The sequence below is a fragment of the Rhinopithecus bieti genome, unplaced genomic scaffold (assembly GCF_001698545.2).
Source record: "Rhinopithecus bieti isolate Rb0 unplaced genomic scaffold, ASM169854v2 scaffold_7884, whole genome shotgun sequence".
Classification (NCBI taxonomy): Eukaryota; Metazoa; Chordata; class Mammalia; order Primates; family Cercopithecidae; genus Rhinopithecus; species Rhinopithecus bieti.
Window position 1 is genome coordinate 3,060,399 of NW_016806331.1, and position 21,806 is coordinate 3,082,204.

Below are 21,806 nucleotides of genomic sequence, written 5' to 3' on the forward strand. Positions count from 1 at the left end.
AAAAAAAAAAAAAAAAAAAAAAAAAAAGAAAGAAAGAAAGAAAGAAAGTAAAATCATGGGCCAAGTATGATGGCTCACACCTGTAATCCCAGCACTTTGGGAGGCTGAGGCAGATGGATCACTGGAGGTCAGGAGTTTGAGACCAGCCTGGCCAATATGGCGAAACCCTATCTCTACTAAAACTACAAAAATTAGCCAGGCTTGGTGGTGGGTGCCTGTATTCCCAGCTACTCAGGAGGCTGAGACAGGAGAATTGTTTGAACCTGGAAGGTGGAGTTTGCAGTGAGTTGAGATTGCACCGTTGCCCTGGGCAACAGAGCAAGACTTTGTCTCAAAAAAAAAAAAAAAAAGAAAAAGAAAAAAAGAAAAGAAAGAAAGAAAAAAAGTAAAATCATGACTGATACAGATATGTAAATGAGCATATATAAAAGATTTATTATATTCACTAATCAATGAAAAAACTAACATTACAACTCGTTCCAAAAAGAAACTGATTTAGGGATATTGAAATAAACATCCAAATGGAGGCAAAACTATTTTTTCCAGAGTGGGTGTGAAGGAAATCAATCAAACCTATACCAAATAGGAAAAAATTAGAGACAAAAATCATTTTCCATTCCTGTCGGTTACCTAGAAGTCACAGAGTTGTAAATACCTCCCACAGTGTTAGAATCTGATAACCCAGAGGGGTTTCCTCTAGAGTGTAGTTGCATAGTTTTCAACTGGAAGCACAAATATTTTGCCTACACCAGGCAGACAAACAACATGTGTTCACTAAACAAGGGATGTAGTATTTTAGAGAGAAATGTTTCCCCTTGTAATTCCAGGTGGTACCAGCAGAAAGCTTACCTAAATTCAGTTACCATAGGTAATGTATTGGTTCCTGGAAATAGGGTCTCCGCCTCAGTTGTCTCTGTGTTCTCTGGACCTAACACATGAGAGATGTTTATTAAGTGTGTGAGATGAATGTTGAATAGTGCACCTGCCATGTGGACTTCCTCTGGAGCAATAGAAAAGTGTCCACACCTTTATGTTGCTCATACATAGCCTTGAACCATTTCTACAGCTCTTAGTTCTCAGCTAGCAGAAAAGCCCTGTAATTTTATTGCTACAAAATATATTGCATGTATGTAAAACATTAGAAACTTGGATTTGGGAATTTGTATTATAGATTACTCAAGGTTAATTTTGATTCTACAGAGATATTCTTTCTGTAGTGGTTGGCTATAGTAACACTAAACAAACATGAGGAATTGTTGCTATTATAACTACAGTAAACTACATTGTAATTACAGTAAAAAACAAACAAACAACAAAAAACAGTAAACAGCAAAAGGTGATAGGAACTGGGATTTGCATTAAACTTCAGTCTATGCTGAGTGTGCCAGCAAATGGAACTCACAACTCCAACGAATACAATTTTTTTCAGGGCATCTAGTTACTCCCAACCAATGAGATACATATTTATTAGACCATAAGCAGCTGCTGGGCCAACCCTCAAGGAAAAACATCAACTCAATAGGAAACAACTGCTCAAAATGTATAGGGAATAAGAAAAAAAAAATAAGCAAGTGTATATGTGTGTGTGTGTGTGTGTGTGTGTGTATGTTTTCTTTTTCTTTCTTTTTTTTTTTTTTTTGAGACAGAGTCTCTCTGTCACCTGGGCTGGAGTGCAGTGGTGAGATCTTGGCTCACTGCAACCTCTGCCTCCCGAGGTCAAGTGATTCTCCTTCCTCAGCCTCCCAAGTAGCTGGGACTATAAGCCTGCACTACCAGGCCCGGCTAATTTTTTTTTTTTTTTTTGTATTTTTTGGTAGAGGCGGGGCTTCACCATGTTGGCCAGTCTGGTCTCAAACTTTTGACCTCAAGTGATCCGCTGGCCGCAGCCTCTCAAAGTGCTGGGATTACAGGCGTGAGGCACTGCGCCCAGCCAGCAATTGTATTTTCAGTACGAGGTCCAGAATGACCAAGCTGTCTGTGAACTGCAGGCCCTACAGTCAAACTGTGGAATCAAGACTGCCTATCCTTTAACATGCACTGTTTTGACATTACTTCTCCTCCGAATTGCTTCTTAATGGTGGCACCACAGGCACATGTGATGTCAGGAGAGAGTTAGACAAGCAGCATAGTAGTTCTCCGTGGGAGCAGAGAGAACTTCATCTGCCTTTAGATTCACGGGGTCGCCTTCACTGCTTGGGGCAGATGAATCTGTGTGATTCTTGGAAAGTGTGGGACAAGGAGAACCGTAATGAGAAGGAGTCAATTTTAGGAACATGGTCCTTTACCATAGTAAAAGGTAAAAATCTCTGTTTCCCTCATTCAAAGAGTCAATAAAGTATATCCAGCCATTATCCTAAGACCTGTGGTTTCCTTTGGGCCATAAAATATATACTTAGTTGTGCATCTCTTTAAAAGATTTACTTAGTGTAAAATGGAAAGACAGCTTTGAGCAGGGCAGGCTTCTTGACAACTGGATTGCGCGCTATGAAAATGAAAGAATAGAGAACAGATTTTTAAAAGGTTGGAAGTTTCAGACTCTTGAAGGGAAATCTGGGGAGAACTCAAGCAGCTTGAGCCAACAATGCTTTCAAAACAAGTCAAGCTAGCACCTCTGTAAGGTGGTGTCTGAACTTCACCCCCTATGCAAACCAATTTTAAATGGAAAGAAGCTGAAACTCAAATGAGGCCTGGCCTATTCTCCCCAGGGTGCCCTCCTACGATGAAAGGCATTCTTCTTCCCTAATCAAGTCTATCCCAGTGGAAACCTGTTCTTTCCTCTTTTCTGTGTAATTTAAAAATAAATAAGTCACCAAAAGCCAATCTAGAGATGAAAACCTATTGAAAAGAAATGATGACACGCTTGTTACTGGCCCCTGTGTGGGCAATGCACAGGGAGTGGGCACACACTGCTGTTAGCTGGAGAAAGCATGAACTGCTGAAATTATTTCTGACTGCTAAATGAAGGAGGAAAACTGCCGTGCAATGTGCCAAGTGTTCACATAGAAAATCAGCATACCCCAGGGAAACGGGGAGGGAGGGGGAGACACAGAAAAACTGAATATTGGAGTTTTGGAGCAGGTTGAGAGGTAACAGGAGGGAAAGGATTTCATCTCTGAGGTGGTCCCATTTTAAATCTGCTTTCGCCTTCTTACAGAAAGTGGCTCTCTGTATACCTTTACACACCCGCCTGCCAGCCAGCGCTTCCTCGCCTTCCTCTGCCACACTCCTTTTAAAGCAACAGCTGCCCATTCATGGGCCTGGGCAAACACCTGGGCTTCTTGGCTGTGTGTGTGTGTGTGTGTGAGAGAGAGAGAGAGAGAGAGATAGAGAGAGAGAGAGAGAGAGAGAAAGAGAGAGGGAGAGAGAGCAAGTGAGCAAGAGAGCATTTTAGAGCTGTGTGGAATCTAAGGTGGCAGTCAGCCTTCCAAGATGCCTGGAAAGACAGAAGCTGGTAAAATGACAAAATAGAGGACTGAAGCAAAACAGGATTGTCTTGGACCTGTGATTGCCCTGAATTTGCCGACAGCAAGACAAAAATAGTTTTGTCTAGAAAAGATATTTATTCTGAACCAAGCTTTCCTGCAATATTTGTAAGCTATGGTGCACAGAGTACAAGCTCTGAAGTTAGGCGAAACTTACGTGAATCCCATCTCTGCCACTTACAAACTGCATGATCTTGGGCAAGTTGTCTAATCTGTCTCTGGCAAGGTCGCATTATCTGTAAAATGGAGACAAAGAATATCTTTCTCACAGGATGCTTGGAGGGATTAAATGAGATACAGTATAGTATAAATCAGGTTAGAAAACTAAATCTTCGCTCTATTATTTGTTGGCTAGGTATTATACTAATTTATTCTTTCTGACGTTATATTCTAATGTTAAAAGATGTTGCTCTAAAATACAATTTCTAATCCTTGAGGAAGATGACAATGAAGAATCTCTTACTATGTCATATAAAGAAAACACTATTCTCTCTAAGAAAACCTGCTGGCTCTCAGTTTCTTCCACCTGTGGAGAACCATGATACATCTCTTTAATATATTCTTTTGTATTCTACATTGACTGAAGGGTTCCACTAAAACCCCTGATGAATAGAAGAAACAGTAATGTGCATATAGGGTTACCAAATTTAATGTGGCATGGTTTGTTATTGTTTTGCATTTATTTTGTAGAACATGGAACTCATGAGAGCTCCTTCCCAGCAGCTTTTTAATGACAACCCAGTGATCTATGACCATCAATTACTTTACTCAAATGAAAGATGGATGGACTGTTTTACTCTTCAGACCCCAAAGCAATGTAGATTTGGCAGGGAGTAGTCACCATTAAAACAATCCATTTTTTTAGAGGTGACACATTTTGTATTTATTCCAATTTGTAAATGTCTTTGTGTTTGGAGGAAAATGTAAGGAAACTCTGGAAGATGTTTCGAAGCTTAATTAAAATGCAATTTGAAAATGTACCCCTTGTGCTTTGCACTTGTAAATATGAACATATTAGGAACTTACACAGAGATGTGAGTGTTCTCATCCTGCTGTTGGGTTGGGAACTGTGTACATTAATCTCCTGTCAAAATAGCAGTGTGCCTCTTTTGCACAACTGAGCCCTGTGGGTAACTTCTGTGCAGTGTATTCATAGGAAGAAAACCTGATATTTTAAATTCTCCTCCCTTCCTCTGGGAAGTTGCTGTATACTCAACACAAACCCTTGCATCTTGTAGTTACAGGGCTGGAAAAGTTCCCACTCAACCAGAGGCTGAAAAACAAAGGACACTCTGGTGAACAGTGGGTAACTTAGAGCACTTATTCTCTAAACTTCTTGTTATTGGAGTAAGAGAAGGGCGTGCCATGGGAATCTGAAATACTCAAAACTCAGATCCATCTCCTATTTCCAGCAGATTTTGGGGGCAAAACTCTGCTTTTCAGTTGTTTAATACAGAAACTGAAAGAACTTTTAAATTTTGTTCAACAGATATTTATTGGGCACCTGCTGTGTACTGATGTTGTTAATTAGTGTTGATGGCATATATGGAATAAAACAAGGCTCCTGCCTTGAAAAGGTCACAAGATCATTAGAGAAGTAACACTGACAAGGTGAAAGGAATAGTTCTTCTCTTAAGGAGTTAACCTCATGACACATGATAGGATAACTGAAGCAATATCTTTAGTCTTTGTACTCTTGTATACTAGTATTTAATGCTTTCCCTAAAATGTTCAACTGAATCTTCAGGACTACCTCACCATATGGCAGCATTTTACTAACTATATATAGAAACTTTCATAACAATCTTGTACCTAACACCTGGGTTGTGACATGAAGGGATGTGGCAAACATTTGTGCTTGGAATGTCTTTTACTCTTTATTTGAGGGAAGAGTGATGGCTCTGCTCTGCTAGGAACACTTCCTACCTGAAACTCTCAACCAAAGTGAGCACTTTACAGAAGACAAACACTCTGCAGACATAGTTTCTGTCTACAACTGGTCCTATTTTCCATACGCTTTGTGGCCAAAGCGGGGAAAATTGCAGTTGAAGTGTAAGATACTCTAATATTCAGTTCCAGATGATCCTAAAGTTAATACCCAGTGATGGTGTAAATATCCCAGAATTTCTTACAAAAGGCCATAACTTGAGTTCTTTAAGTACATGGAGGTTATGTATTAAGCCATATTTCAGTATTTATTTGATGAATTGATCAGACAATAAAATTGGAGTAATACCTTCTTGTTCTTGTTGGGTTCATTACATAGTATATTAAAGAGAGCATTTGGAATTTTAAAATGATTGATTTGACTCCTTTTGTCCTTATACTAACAATAGATGATGAAACATTAAAACTAAATTTTTAGCCATCATGGTTGTAGTTATACTTTCTCCCAAGAAAATCGTCAGTTTCTTCATCTTTTCAGATTGACATCTTTTCAGATTTTTTTCATCTTTTCAGATTGACACTGCCTGCATTCCAAACTAATTTTTGTAACAAGGAAGGGAGATGTCAATATTGACTTTAATATTTTCAGGACCAATAATGTCAACACTGATTTTGGTTCATAACTTATGTAGCTCTAAATATGTTAGTTGTATTATAAGCAACATGCTTTAAAATGCACTTGCTTTACAATGATGGCTATGAAAGTACAGAGGAAAGGAACAGGACCTTCACGCTTAAGTGTCACTGCCTGTCTTTTGGAGGTGACCTCTATAATACCTGTAAATGCCAAATTTCTGTCTGAATAGAATATGAGGAAGGTAGTGGTATGTTAGCAGATTAAGTTTTATTTTATTTTATTTTATTTTATTTTATTTTATTTTATTTTATTTTATTTTTTGAGACAGAGTCTTGCTCTGTGGCCCAGGCTGGAGTGCAGTGGCTGGATCTCAGCTCACTGCAAGCTCCGCCTCCCGGGTTCACGCCATTCTCCTGCCTCAGCCTCCCCAGTAGCTGGGACTACAGGCGCCCACCACCTCGCCCAGCTAGTTTTTTGTATTTTTTAGTAGAGACGGGGTTTCACTGTGTTAGCCGGGATGGTCTCGATCTCCTGACCTCGTGATCCGCCCGTCTCGGCCTCCCAAAGAAGTTTTATTTTCTTAATGCCAGAATATTTAGTCCAACTTGCCTTTGTGTAAATTGCTACTGTTTTATAAACAGTACTTAAGTCAAAGATAAGCTATATTCACTAAGAGTGTAATTTGCTAGGAGTTTATTTACATTAAAATACTTATTACCTCAAACTACATATTTCAGTTTTTCTTTCATATAAAATGACTCTTTTCCCCAAATGTTTGTGCCTCCTTCATCTCCCAACTCCATCCCTTATCCTATGATTTTTCTCTTTAACACTGCCAGAGGGCCTAGGGTATGACTAAGGGCAACAATGGCATCAATAATGCTTTGGTAATAATTGATAACTATAAATCTCCAAGTTCCCTCTTCCTCCTTTCCTTTTCAGGAACAGGCTACTTGTGAAGCAAAACTTAAAGATGGTATACACTTAAAGGTGACTTTGATGCTTTCTTGCCTTGATAACTAAGTATTTACCAAGTTAGTATTAGAAAAACTTATTTTTCATGCGAACAACTTATAAGGATTTGGTGCAATGTCACTTAAGATGTAGAGTTTCAAAACTGCTTCATGGAGTTTTGCAAAATGTGGCTATGTCTGTTTTTAAGGCACAGCAAACTTCTTGCTTTATGCAGACTTAGTGCATTGGCCTTAAACTTCTAAAGATTGCTTAGTTGTAAAACCACTTCCAACAAATTTTTAAGTGAAGCCAAGCACAAGTTTTCTTATTTGCCTACTAATGTAGGTTTAAACTCTTTTTTTTTAAAAAATAGCCAAATCAGTTTTATTTTGAAGACTATGGGATCTAAGTGAAAGTATAAATTAAATCTTAGAACAGTACTCCCAGAAACATAATTCTACTCACACCTAGTGCATACTAATCTCTCCTTATGTGTTTTTTCCCCTTTTTTAGCTGTCCATAGGATTTTGGATCATTTCAGCATTTAGTTGTTTCATGTATATATATGCAACAATCTACCCACTGGAGTAAAAGGCTCATAAAGGCAATTTACTTCTTATGTACCCCCCAAACATCCAATAGACATCTAACAGGATATGGGCATTAATAGACTACTTCTTCAATATGTGCTTGCTTGATTCATAGGTTTTTTTGTTCTGTTTTTCACTAAGCTGCAGGCAGCAAAGAAAACAGATCTGTAGAAGAAAACGTGTTCACGTTTTCATCTGAACATAATGGGAGGAACCACTAGGAGAATATTCAAAAGTCAAAAAATAACAGATGCTGGCGAGGTTGTGGAGAAAAAGGAACATTTATACACTGTTGGTGGGAGTGTAAATTAGATCACCCACTGTGGAAGACAGTGTGGCAGTTCCTCAAAGATCTGAAGACTGAAATACCACTCGACCCAGCAATCCTATTACTGGGTATATACCCAAAGGAATACAAATTGTTCTATTATAAAGACATACGCACGCATATGTTCACTGCAGCACTATTGACAGTAGCAAAGACACAGAATCAGCCTAAATGCCCATCAATGATAGACGAGATAAAGAAAATGTGGTACATATACACCATGAAATACTATGCAGCCATGAAAAAGAATGAGATCATATCCTTTGCAGGGACTTGGATGGAGCTGAGGCCATTATCCTTAGCAAACTAACAAGGAACAGAAAACCAAATACCACATGTTCTCACTTATAAGTGGGAGCTAAATGATGAGAACACATGGACACATAGAGGGGAACAATACACATTGAGGCCTATTGGATAGTGGAGGGGAGGGTGAGAGGAGGGAGAGGATTAGGAAAAATAACTAACAGATACTAGGCTTAATACCTGGGTGATGAAATAATTGATACAACCCCCAAGACATGTCTTTACCTCTGTAACAAACCTGCACATGTACACCTGAACTTAGAAGTTAAAAAAAAAAAAAAAAATACAAAAGAGATTCCACATGGCATCACAACCAAGCTGTTTGGAACTAGAATTCCAGGAACTGTGATACCACAGGAAAGTAATACTCACCTTTGAGAGCTTTTTGAGCAGTTACTTATTTCCCAAACTTGAGTCTTTCTCCTTTCTGTTAGGAACCTTAATAGGCGGTATTCTCAAGTAGCTCTTTTATACTTAATATTGTTGTTACTAGTAAGAGCAAAATCTCTTAAATTACACTCTACATTGGTTAAAATTATCCATGACCTTATAGTCTCCGATTGGCCTCCTTCCCTTTTTTCCAGCTCTGGCCAACCTTCTGGACTTAATGTCTTTAATCCTTTCTCCTGATTTCTTTCTGCTTCTTTTTTGCCCACTCCTGTCTGAACTTCAAATTGAACGTACTTTATAAAATGACATCTAGATAGTTCAGCCATGCTGTTGACTTGAACTGAAATATTGGACAAAATACATTTTAAGTTGTTTTTAACTAAAAGCTAATGTAGAATTGTTGGAATGTGTACCCACATAAACAAATTATGTTCAAGATTATATTCAAATGGCTTTTTAAAAAAAACATATGTTCCTTCTACTAAAAATCTTAAAGGATAGAATTCACTCGAGTCATGATGTAATTAGATTATATTTTATTGGACATTCTTTACAAATTTAAAATACTGCTATTTTTACATGCACAGAGGAAAATCAATTTGGATAATTATATTTAGGCATTCATTAAAATCAACCACAAAATAGAGACACTTTATTGTGTCATTTATCAACATACTTGATATGTATATCTAAAGTGCATTATGTTACAAAAAATATAGAAATTCAGCAGCACCAAGATACATTTACAAAATAAATACATCAATTGACAAAATAAATTATGGTAAATGTGATAACAATAATTGGATTAGCCTTGGCAAAAAAAATATTCACAATGACCAATGTGCAGTTTCATAGAGCAATGGGGGAGACAGTTTTATTCCAATGCATTTACAGTATTTACAGACAATAAATATTTCTAATACTTTCCATATGTTCACTATTACAGCATCCTGCAATATGTCCTTGGAAGGTCTCTGCTGAAAATTTCAATGCCTCCTGCAAAAAGAAAGAAGAGAAAGAAAAGGAGAAAACAGGTGAGTTTTCTTTACAAATGAAAACATAAAATATAAAGGATATAAGCTAAGGAACACAAAATCACAATGGAAAGAGATTCAGGGAACTTCTTGTAAATATCTCCTACAAGAGGTACCTGCGGGATCCACCTGGATCTCCATAACCTCTGTTACAGGCAGGGTCTTCAACCCGACTTAGTCCATGTGTGCGGAAAGAAAAAGGGCCTGCATTTCCAATCATGCTGTCAGAAAAAAGGAGACTGTGGAAAAATTTTCTAAGATTGCCAGCTGGCAAGTTTGGGAAGAGAAGGGACAAATTTGAGAACTTGGAAATGAGGTTAGGTTGGACCATCCATTATCAAATACAATTCACTTGGGAGTTATTCTTCCAGTGACACCTGAATTAGGCAATCCAAAGCTTGTTTATTTTGTTCAGGTGCTCATTTGGCCAATCTCTCACAGCATAGTGGGCAGTGGTGAGGATAGTGGAAGTGTGGGAATTTGGTAACAATTGAAGGATGTGTAGTTTAAATAGAGTTGATGATACAATGATATCCATCTTAGTCGATGATATGATATTTGGCATTTCTTTAGCTGTCTTTAAATACTAATGAATGAAACTATTATTGGGTTTTATAATAGTTTCCAAAGCCAAAACTAAAGTAGAATCATTTGTCTCTCACTCTGTTGGTTTTTGAATGGATTTTCTGTTAGCATTGGGACAGTCTACTGTAAATGAGGGAATAACTAAGAATAAATTAATTTAAAAGTATAAAATAGCAATATTTCCTATTACCATGTCTGTTTTATTATTCCAAAACTACTACTTGGAGCTGACACTTTTCTAATCTGTCTAAATACTGTAATGACAGTATTTTAAGGTGGGTTAGTGGAATTTTCTCTGCTTTTCTCTCTCCCTTTCTCTTCTCTTTGTGTGGTCTATGTATTTGTTCCCAAGAAAACAACTATAGAATGGAATTTGATTTGCTATGACATTGAATTAACAGCCAGAATTGTGGCAGAGTTTTTACATGGCAGACATATATGGATGTAAGACCTATAAAACAGTATATTCTTAACAATTTTGGAGTTTTCTGTGCCGCTTACAGAAAAAGCAAATTGAGCATTTAGAGTGTTTTAATGTCAGGTTATTGACCTCTTCACCAATGGTTTTGGTGGGAATGTTAAAATCGCTCCCAACTGCAAACAAAGAAAAGAAGAGTTTAAGTTTAAATTTTAATTGGCGAATTGATGTGGATAGATGAAATGAATAAAGCCAAAAAGACCTCAAAACTCAATAATCTGCATACTCTACTGATTTTTAAATGTGTTTGTACTAAATGGTATTTTGTGAATTGGGATTAAGAGTAACACAAACAAAGAGGGAAGGAAGAGGATTTTGAACAACTATTTCCTCAGAAAGAAAGAAAGAAAAAGAAATAAGTTAAAGGACCAAGGAAAAATCTATGTATCTCGCCCTGCCCAGATGTTTGCTCATTCTCCTTTCTTTTGATTTCTCCTTTAATAAAGGCATGTATTGGAATAGACAAGTAAAACATCTAACATGACTTAAAAGTATATGTGTATATTTACTATATGTGTGTGCATATGACAGCATTCTACATTCCTAGCTCTTTTTACTATGGACTTTTAATACTTTTCTAAATCAGTATTTTCCAAGGCAAAATGATAGATTTATAACAAATGAGTCCCACTGTATCTGGATATCACATTTGCAACATTGAAAATTCTAAAATATAATCCCCTCAATTTAAAGCTATATATTTTTCACTGAACAGTTTATGTGAGAGGAAAATAGACAATTTTATCTCAGTAGTTTTTTTCTAAAAGAAGGCTGTATTACTGGCCAGGTGTGGTGGCTCACACCTGTAATCCCACCACTTTGGGACAGGTGAATCACCTGAGGTCAAGAGTTCAAGACCAGCCTGGCCAACATGGCGAAAACCCATCTCTACTAAAAATACAAAAAATAGCCAAGCATGGTGGTGGGCACCTGCAATCCCAGCTACTCAGGAAGTTAAGGCAGGAGAATCTCTTGAACCCAGGAGGCAGAGATTGCAGTGAGCCAAGTGCACCATTGCACTCTAGCCTGGGCAACAGAGCAAGATTCCGTCTCAAAAAAAAAAAAAGGTACTGTATTATTTTTCAAAATATTGTATGTATTATAGTCAAGTGCATGCTTGCCATCTCATCAGACCTCTTGGTTTATCATGTAATAATGCAAAAAGACTAAGGAGGGGATGTTAATAAAAGACTTGTCACTTATAAAACTTTAAAATAGGTATTCTGAAAAGATTTTATTTGGATTACAAAATTTGCATGGCCCCATACATTCTCATCAATACACTCCTAAACTTCCTCACTCTTCCCTGAACCTCTGTTGGATTATGTTGGGAGAGTGCCAACATTTGGCTGCCAAACAGTTCTTTCCATGAATGTCCCTCACAAACAGGGAAGAGAAAGGAAAAGCAGAAACCTCCCGTTTCTTTCAGCCCTAGGTCTGGATTTGATTAGGCCACTGCCTAATTTTCAGTAGACCTACTTTAACTTAGGGGTAGTTCCAGCCATAAGAATTGACGAGTGTTAATTTTCATCAATTTTCCAGATACTTAAAGAACATTGCAAATTTGACATGAATAAAATCCATCAAAAGTTATTTATACCTCTGTTTTTATAACTTACATATATATATACTTTTTGCCTTATAGAAACATACCCCCCTAGATAGATAGATAGATATAAATAGATAGATGATAGATAGGTAGATGGTACAATCAGAACTAGGTCTAAAAACACCAAAATAATATGCTGCAATTTATTGAGTGTTTACTATATGACATATATGTTTATATATATATGACATGTTTATATATGTATATATATGATAATGGATAAAAATAGGAAATACATTTTGGCAATAAAGTAGGGTCCTTGCATTAGTTATAAACATATACAGTTAGGATCCTATCTTCAAATACACTAAATATGTGCAGTAAACCAGAATTTATAGCGTTTGTTACCCTTTAGAGATCCATTAGATGTTTGCAGGATAGGTTATTCACTGTGCTAAAGATTTTTCTAGTCTCATTGCCCATTGATTACTGAAGCTGTACTACTTATCCCATATGATTGTTATTTTATGTGCTATTTAATGACGGGTTTGCCAGCTTAAAGAGAGAAATAATGGTGAATAGGTTCAAGCTCCCCTTTGAAACATCATCCTATAATCCTGTCGGTAGCAGAGTCAAAGGAAATGACTAAAGAAGTAACAGGGGACTCTTTAAATAATGAGATCATTAGTTGCATATGATGTGTTCTTCTGTTGTTTTCCTTTTTTTTTTTCAAACCCCACAGAAGTGCTGTACTGAAAAATGAAAAGAAAAAAAAAATCCATTCAATGGAAATGCATGGATAAAGAAGCAGGGCGAACATAGCACTAGTCTAAGTGTCAGAAAATAGGGAGATAAATCTAGCTCTGGGGCTACCTATTTCAATTCCAAGGACTACTCAGGTCTTTTAGCCATGGAATGCCTTGGCTTTCTATTTTATAAAATGAGATTAATATTTGCCCCACTTTTTGCCTCATAGAAACATACCCCCTAGACAGATAGATAGATATATAGATAGGTAGATATAGATAGATATATAGACAGATATATAGATAGGTAGATATAGATAGATATATAGACAGATATATAGATAGGTAGATATAGATAGATATATAGACAGATAGATAGATAGATATAAATAGATAGATGATAGATAGGTAGACGGTACAATCAGAACTAGTTCTAAAAACACCAGAATAATATGTTGCAATTTATTGAGTGTTTACTATATGACAGACATTTAATCCACATATAATCTCATTTAGTCGACACCAAACTCTAGGAGGTTGGTACAGTTATTATCTTCATTTCACAGAAGATGTAAGTGAGTCTTCGAAAGGCAGAGTAACTTGCCCTAGGTTGTGAACTTCAATAAATTTAGACCCAAGACTTGGCCCTAAGTTATTAGATCCCAAACTCGAGGAGTGTCATTATTACCTGGATCTGTGAGCTAAGGATAAACAAGCCACATAAATGTGAAGTTTTATTTTTCCTATGGCATTACCCTAGAAAAATTATTTCATCTTGCCAATGGACAAAGAGATACATGAGAAAAATCTATATCCCTGTAAGTTAATACTTAAACATTCAGAAACCATTTATTTTTTTATGAGCTGGTAGAAACCAGAGTTAAATTTAATTAAACAAATTTAAAGCATGTGTTTAAAACATAATTTAAGTTCTTTACGTTAAAATAAATTTGAGATTTAATTAAATACATTTAATTAAATAAAAAGTGTGAATGGCTCAGAATCGTTTATGACATTATGCTGTTCTGCAGTGTTTGTAGATAATATGCTTCTATATTCTCCCTTAAAGTGAAAGAACCTAAGAAATGAAAAACACTAAAGAAGGTTTGCCAAAGTGTGAGAGTAAGGGGAAGAAACACACTTCTCCAGCAAATGATGAAGATGGTCACTAGCTTCTGAAGCTTGAATATGAAATGACTTGGTAGAGTGGTAAAGGATTGATGTTGGGTGACGGTGGAATGGCCTCTAAAGCCTCTCTATGGTACTGGAGGATAGGGGTATGTGTGGTAGCGGGTACTGCTTTAAGGCAGACAATATTCTGACTTATTCTCTATCAGTTGCTGCACAACTGATAGAGATACAGAAAGGGAGAAAATTCTAGGTTTGTACAAGCCAAGGCAGAAGGGAGGCTCCAAAACCCAGCTGAGAGCACCCCGCTGAGGCTACGGGCCAGAGAAGCCTGTTACCGTGAATCGAGCTCCAGCGACGTTGTGGAGGTGTCAGACAGGTGGTCCCCTTCTAGCCCACTCCCAGTCATTCCAGAGTCTAACCAGGCAGAGCGAGTTCGCCGTTTTTTCTTTTCCTGCTCCTTGCGTTTCCCGGGCTTGCCTTTCTTTTTCTTCCCGGGTGTCTTGAGCGGCTGCTCTTTGTACGTCTCCACCTTGTTGGTTTCCTGAGTTAGGTATCTGCCCTCATCATCAGACCCGAATCGCACGGGGTGGTTCTTTGTGTTGGGAGAGGGCTTGGAGTTAGGGGACACCTCCGAGGTAGCTCTGATTTCAGCTGTGTGGATTTCTGCGATCAGATGGTGAAGGAAGAATCGTCGCCGTAAATCTTGGATGGACTTCCCCTTGTCATGGAGGAGCTGATGTTCAGACACAGCTCTTTTGCTTTGAAAGGAAATAGTAGAGGGAAGAAAACAGTTACATGTTACTCGTTGATAGAGACAACAAAGACATGAGTAGATCTCTTTAGTTGTCTAGTTGGTCCACCGCAAGACACAAGCTGGATGGGTAGCAAGCTCATTGCGCAGGGAAGGGTAACCAGTGGGAAGGAAAGAGCTGGCAGTTGAAAGCCTCCAGCTCCCGGTCCCAGTTCTGCCACTCACTAGGTTGTGACCTTGGTGGGATCATGAACATTCTTGGGCCTCATAGGCTTCAAATGTATAAAAGGAGGGGGTCAGAGACAGTGATTTCTATACTCCCTTCCCAATTTAAGACACTATGATTCAGTTATGATCAGAAATAGAAACCACGGAGTATCTCTTCACATTTTTCAGAGTTCTGCTGAGAAAATAAATCTAGAAGTTCCAGCCTGGGAAATAAAAGGCAGCTGCTGCTTTTACCTGAGTATTCTCTGTTTCTCTCTCCCTCTCTCCCTCTCCCTCTCTCTCTCTCTCTCTCTCTCTCTCTCTCTCTCTCTCTCTGTCTCACACACACACACACACACACGCCCCATTAAGAAAATAATAATATTGAATCTCAAAGAACAGCAAGCCATAAGAGTCAAAGCAAACAAAGGCTGAAGGAGAAGTGAGCAGTGAAACCTGTCTAGGAAACCATCTGATTCACAGACTGAACTTTAACATTTTAGACTACTGGCTACCAAGAACATATATTTGAAGGTCAATTGTCAGAGAGAGAGAGAGAGAGAGAGAGAGAAAGAGAGGGAGAGTATGTGTATTTTTCTGCAAAGTAGTGGGTGGTCTCCTTAAAATGGGTTTCTTTTTTTTGCTTCATTAGCTTATTTTTTTTTTTTTTTTTTTTATGTTTTTTTTTTTTTTTAAATTTAGAACTTCAGAGAGTGTGATCCTTACTACTTAGTTGAGAAGTTCACTTTTCTACTTGCTCTCTTTGTCTTAAAATTCTCTAGGAAAAAATATAAAGGATTTTTCTATTTAAATGACACTCTAATGAAAATATTGTGAAAAAGAATAAACTAATTCTCTATCAATCCTTTTAGATAACACCCAAACTCTTGCTTAAATGTCCATCACGCATTCTTTTATTGTTTTGTGTATATAATTAACCTTTTTTTTTTTTTTTTTGAAACGGAGTCTCGCTCTGTCGCCCAGCCTAGAGTGCAGTGGTGTGATCTCAGTTCACTGTAAGCTCCACCTCCCGGGTTCACGCCATTCTCCTGCCTCAGCCTCCTGAGTAGCTGGGACTACAGGTGCCCGCCACCATGCCTGGTTAATTTTTTTGTATTTTTAGTAGAGACGGGGTTTCACCATGATGGTCTCGATCTCCTGACCTTGTGATCCACCCACCTCAGCCTCCCAAAGTGCTGGGATTACAGGCATGAGCCACGGCACCCGGTCATTATTAACCATATTTAAGGACTGCATCCATTAATCAGTCATGTCATGCCTGCTTCAACTCTGCATTAACTCCAATTTCTACCACTGGAATAGTCCTCCAAACTGGCCCATCCTCAAAAGCATCTGAAAGTGTTTCCCAGGGCTACATCCCATGTACTCTTACTTCCCTGAAACAATGGTGTCTGGGTCCTTTGTTGCCTTTGTTGGTGCAATGTCTTTAACTCCTCAGAGAAATACGAAAATAATAAATAGCATTATTACTGCCATTATAATTCATTGTATTCATGGGGAAAGTGTGGTCCAGAGAGGTTAAATGACTTGCCCTAGTCTACACAGTGAGAACTGGCAGAGCCAGGGCTCTAAAAACTAGGTCTTCTGATTCTAAAGCCAAGATTGCTTTTTCAATTTCCTCAACCCTTTCTCCTGTCAAAGCGGAAGCTGAAGCTGAAGCCCCAGCCTGTTCCTGTGCTAGGGAACATGGTAAGGAGAGTACAGGGTATATGCATGGGGCATAGAGTAACAAGTCACCACAATAATGGGCAGATTGGACAGAAATGTATCAGTTTCCTTGAAGATCAAGCCTATTGCCCCAAAAGTTCATTTTCTTCATCAAAATTAGGAACTACAAGAGTTTGGATTATCACTGGATGAATGAGTCGAAGAAAAGAGTAAGAGATGAAAATACAGTCATCATTTCTCTGGCCCTTCTAGCAAGAATGTCAGCTACCTTCTAGTATTTTAGTGTGTGGACTGACTTGAAGCCATGTAGCTCATTCAAAAAAGACATGACTTAATGGAAATAAATGTAACAGGAGCCTGGTTTAAATGAGGCATGAAGGAATCTCTCTTTCTTTTAGAAGGTGCCACATGTGACTAGATTAAAATTCACTTACTCTGTGGCAATAGTTAGTATTCTGGAAACTTTTAAGAATCTACAAGTTTGAGGCTTTGGTACAAGGTATTTATATCCTTTAATAACATTTTAAAAATAATAGGACATATTTCATAAGCACTGCAGTTTAATAAGTATCTTTTAGCAAAATGTCACGTTAAAAAGAAGTTCTTAACCACTGATAATTTATAGTTTTGGGGACTTTTATTTCTTTTCTCTGTTCCTGGCAGAAGCCCTCCTCTTCTGTATTGCTCTCCAAATGGATAAAGTGTAGCCCATTTTAGCTTAACTTGAGGCCAAAACTTTTAATGGTTGGTCTATTCTAATTAAGCCACCATTGCTCATGCCCCTTCTCATGGGCATATGTGCTTGTCATCTTGGCCAGCCTGTCAACTGTGAGTCACAGTGCCTTCCTAACTCAAGCTGCATTTTCCCAGGATAGTTCTCTTGGGAAATGCAGTGATCATTCTATCCTTCTATTTTATAAAAAGCCTACAATATGGCACAACTTTGTTCAATTTAAAATAGTACATTGCTTATGAGGGATAAAGTTTTCATCTGCCTTTTGGGGGAAACTGTTAGTATTTTAGAAAACACAAGTTTGCTTAAATGCTAAATCGGAAATGTTGTTAGACACTTTACTTAGTATTTCAAAAACTTCTGCAATTGAAGTATTGTGAAGAATGAATCTCTCACTAGGCAGTTGCATTAGAGGATCGGGACTATAAGGGCATCAGTACAAACTAGATATATAGAGGTAGTGAGTAATAAATTCAAATTAAGGTGGTTTTCAATTTAGGTAACTCTAAAATATTTAGGTTGTAAATATGGCCTCAATAATAGTCTTTTACTCAATTTGCCTGTAAACATTACGTAGCATGATGGTTCACCTGACATATACATTCCTAAGCTCCAAAATGGAAAAACAGGTATGTTATGCATCATGTTCTCCTTTGATTATTGTAAAAAAAAAATTGCAAACTTTGGGGGAAATGCTTATCACAGATAACTCTAAATTTGGCTGAAACATAGTTCTTCTCTCTCTCTTTTTTTAAATCACTTCAAGGGAGTTTTTAGGGAAGAAGCTTAAATTTCTAAGGAACTACCAACGAACAGAGGGCATAAAAACAGTGATGGAAATTCCCTTTCCAGCACAGGAAGAAGCAGTATGCTTGTACTGATGCTAGGCTTCTAAGGACGGACTCTGTGTTTGAGAAGAAAAGTTCTGTGGTACATGCAAGAGACAGGGTTAGGGTGTTAGAGTTAAGATGACTCACCAGAAGGTCCTTCCAACCCAAATGACTCAGCAGAAAGTTATGCTTTTCATTAAGTGGAATAGACCCAGTCTGGCTCCCAAGCAAATCAGCCAATGATGTTTTAGGTTTCTGAATCTGCTGGAGTTCCCTCTCTAACTTTAACGTAAAGACAGCCACCTGCCAAAAGCCTTGTTCATCTGCACAAGAGCATCCATAGGCCTCACTTTCCAATATCCAACTTGATCATGCTCCAGTTCCATTAATTAAAATCTTTGGGATTAACAGGTTCAAAAGACTCACAATTTGTAACCGCCTCCTTTGCATGGTTTAGGAAGTCTTATTGTTATAGTAACTTCCTCTCCCTTAAAAGTTAGCATCTAGTTAAAAAAAATCTATACTTCTAAAGCAGTTTCCCTAATACTTGGTGTGAAAACTGGGGAGTAATATGGTTTGATTTTATGTTAAAATTTCTTTCCAGAAACTAGCTTGATTTAGCATAATGGCAGACTTATGTTTTGTCTAGCACACAAAATTTACTGTTACTTGGCAGCAAGACAAAAATAATGACTTGTTTTTAAAAACTCCATTTGGCTATAATAATTTGATGAAACATCTTCATCTACTGATGATTTCAGCCTCCATGAAAAACCATGCCTGTAATGTGATGATCTATTACCCATTAACTATGAGAATGTTTTGTGGTAGTTTTATAACCATCTGCTGAGTGTGAGTGTTTAACTACGATATTATATTTCACCCACAAACAAAACTATAACAGTCACTGGCTGCTAAATGGTTTCTGATGTGTGTTTTGTGAGGTGCAACAAAGAAAGAGTTAAAAATAGCCTTTAGGACAACTTAGCAGTATTTTTATGCCATAGTTGTGTATATAATCATGGCTCATTTGCTGTTTCTCAAAAGAGAAAACAGGTATTCTTAAGCAACGTTGAAGAAAAAATTGGCTCTGTTCCAAGGTAGTATTTCTTAACCAAATAAATATAGTATTTAAGTATGCTTTTAAAATTCAGTCTCCATTTCTATTTATATATGAATTTTAAATTATGGAATTTAACACAAGTCTCAAAATGAGCAAAAAGTCTGAAGACAATTTTCAGAAATACATCGGTAAAAAGTTGATCTGAAGAATACAATGCAGCTTTATCTTTGGTATAATGTTCTACACAATTTGCCTTAGGAGATTCATAATAGATTTTCATTTTGATGCCAAGGTTCAGACATGTCTCAAGTATTTTTCATTTAAGGATTTTCTTCTCTAATAATAATAGACCATGAGCACGTATAGAACAGTTGCCTTTTTGTACACCCTCGGGAATTTACAAGGAGGCACCATAAACCTGACTGTAAATATTAGATGCTGCTATTTTTATTGTTAGTGTAAAAATTTGCCTTAATTCTTTCTCCAGAGTCAAACTCTTCTTCTCAGTTCTCGAACTTTATAATCTTCCCATTCTGAACACTGAGTCTACAGTTTAAAGATCACCCAAATATGGTGTTACACACATTAGTGAACTGCTAGGTCCAACAGATTATTAAGATCATGTTACTCTATCACTCTTCCAAGTTTTCAGTCACACGACATAGTGATATTTCTGTGGTGTGCTCGGATGTGTGATTATTTCAAAGTCGAAGTTATCATTAAAAGAATCACCAAGTGAGAATGTCAAAATACAAGTTTTCAGTCTACAATGCAAATATTTGACTCCGGATTAAAGAACTGTTAGCAATAACTACAAGAAAAAAAAGTTTCCACACCTAAAATTCATTTTGGAACCAAGCACTCTAGCGTTCCTGAACTGTATCAATACTAACATTGGAGTCTTGCCACTGCAAAGTTGTTACTACTTTATTATATAATATGCTTTCATTATGTAATATGGTCCTATTTTATATGCGTAAAATTATGTCATTCATAATAAAATTAGATGTACGGCTTTTGCTTTTTCACACGCAAACCGCCACCCACATTCAGTACGTATACAAGCGCGCAGACCATACGTCCCCAGGACCGCTCAGCTTCCTCGGAGTTTCAGAAGCTTCCTGGGTCCTGACAGTAACAACCACCCCCCACTTTTTTTTTTTTTTTTTTTCCTCACTAGAGGCAGAGGATCTTTCCCTAGAAGAGATTCGGTGAAACGCTCCCTCTTATGGAAACACACATAAAATCTGTCTCTTGCCTGTCTCCCCTTGAAGATCAACCAGTTCTCCCGCCGGGTTTGAGGACCCGGACTCAGGCCCTAGCAGGTATCCGGGATGGTCCCTCTCCCTAACTCGGGCGAGGAGCATCGGTGACCGCTGCAAGCCCTCGGCAGCGTCCCAGCTTGGCAGCCCCTCCCCCTGGCCTCCCGAACCCGGCGCCTTGGGGAGGATGGGGCACTTACAGGCGGCGGCTGAGCCCCTCCACCGAGCGCCCGCAGGAGGGCACCGCGTAGCTCAGCAGGAACACCGCGACGCTCCACTGCTGAACCAGTCTCCGCTGCATCGTCTCCGCTCGCGCTCGGGACCTGCAACAGAAGGGAGAGGGACCCGAGTGTCAGTCTGGACTCTCCATCTCCCCGCACTACTCCGCTTCCCCTTTTTAGCCCGGTCTCAAAAAGCCTCTTCAACATCAAGGGCATCTCCCAAGTTGAAAAGGAAAAAAAAAATTATCTGGAGCCTCTCAGCACTTACTTATTTAGCAACCGGCTACCCCAACTGTGCTTTCTCCAAACCACACAGCCAGAAAGAGCAAAAAGGGAAAAAAGAAACAAATCAGAGGCGCTTCCTCTGAAATAGCGAAAATGAAATGGTTTTATATATGCATCAATGATAAGTAATGTGTTTACACGTCTCCCATAGCAATGTCTAATTAATCTGGCCAGCAGTTCTCCTGGGTTCGTGGAACAGGGCTAACCGCCTCCTAAAAGAAGAAAGTTTCCCCCTCTGAAGTCAGCTTCTTTGAGAACCAGGCCCTTTGGTTCCAGAGCCACTTGTAGCGAAACCCACATATATATACATAGCTGTCTGTCTACCTCCTCTGGTGGGCTGGTTGCTTCCGGAAAGTTGATTCCACACACCCTGAGAACAAGTTTCAAGAGCGTGTGTCGTCGATCAGGAGGGCCAGGTGGCGGCGAGGGCGGGTCGTTAGCTGCAGCCGGAGCGGCAGGGCGGCGGCAGCCCCGCTTCACGGGAGGGGAGACATGCTGGTCGGGCGGCGCAGGTTGGAGGCGAGTTGAAAGCCGAGCAGAGGAATGTTCACACGCTCCGAGGCAAACCTGCCGGAGAAGTGAGAGAGTCGCAAAGAGGTGGCGCCCTAGGAACGCGCGCGGGGCGAGCGAGGGCGCGGGCGGGCGCGCGGGGGGCGGGGCGGGCGACC

The 21,806-nt window shown here is 38.6% G+C and overlaps 1 protein-coding gene across 3 annotated transcripts in view; it reads right to left on the reverse strand.

Moving 5' to 3' along the window:
• Positions 1-9,093: 9,093 nt before the first annotated feature.
• The window catches only part of PTHLH (parathyroid hormone like hormone), a 14,710-nt gene continuing 1,997 nt past the window's right edge, over positions 9,094-21,806 (reverse strand). Inside the window, exons 2-5 of one of the 3 annotated variants that reach the window (XM_017875672.1) lie at positions 21,463-21,705; positions 20,833-20,955; positions 14,433-14,855; positions 9,094-9,570 (exon numbers count right to left, since the gene is read on the reverse strand). In XM_017875672.1, coding sequence (XP_017731161.1) covers positions 9,561-9,570; positions 14,433-14,855; positions 20,833-20,933 — 534 coding nt within the window. In that variant the 5' untranslated portion in view covers positions 20,934-20,955; positions 21,463-21,705 and the 3' untranslated portion in view covers positions 9,094-9,560. Of the gene's footprint in view, positions 9,571-14,432; positions 14,856-20,832; positions 20,956-21,121; positions 21,400-21,462; positions 21,795-21,806 lie in introns of those variants that run through there. The other 2 variants (XM_017875671.1, XM_017875674.1) reach the window with 2 other exon arrangements.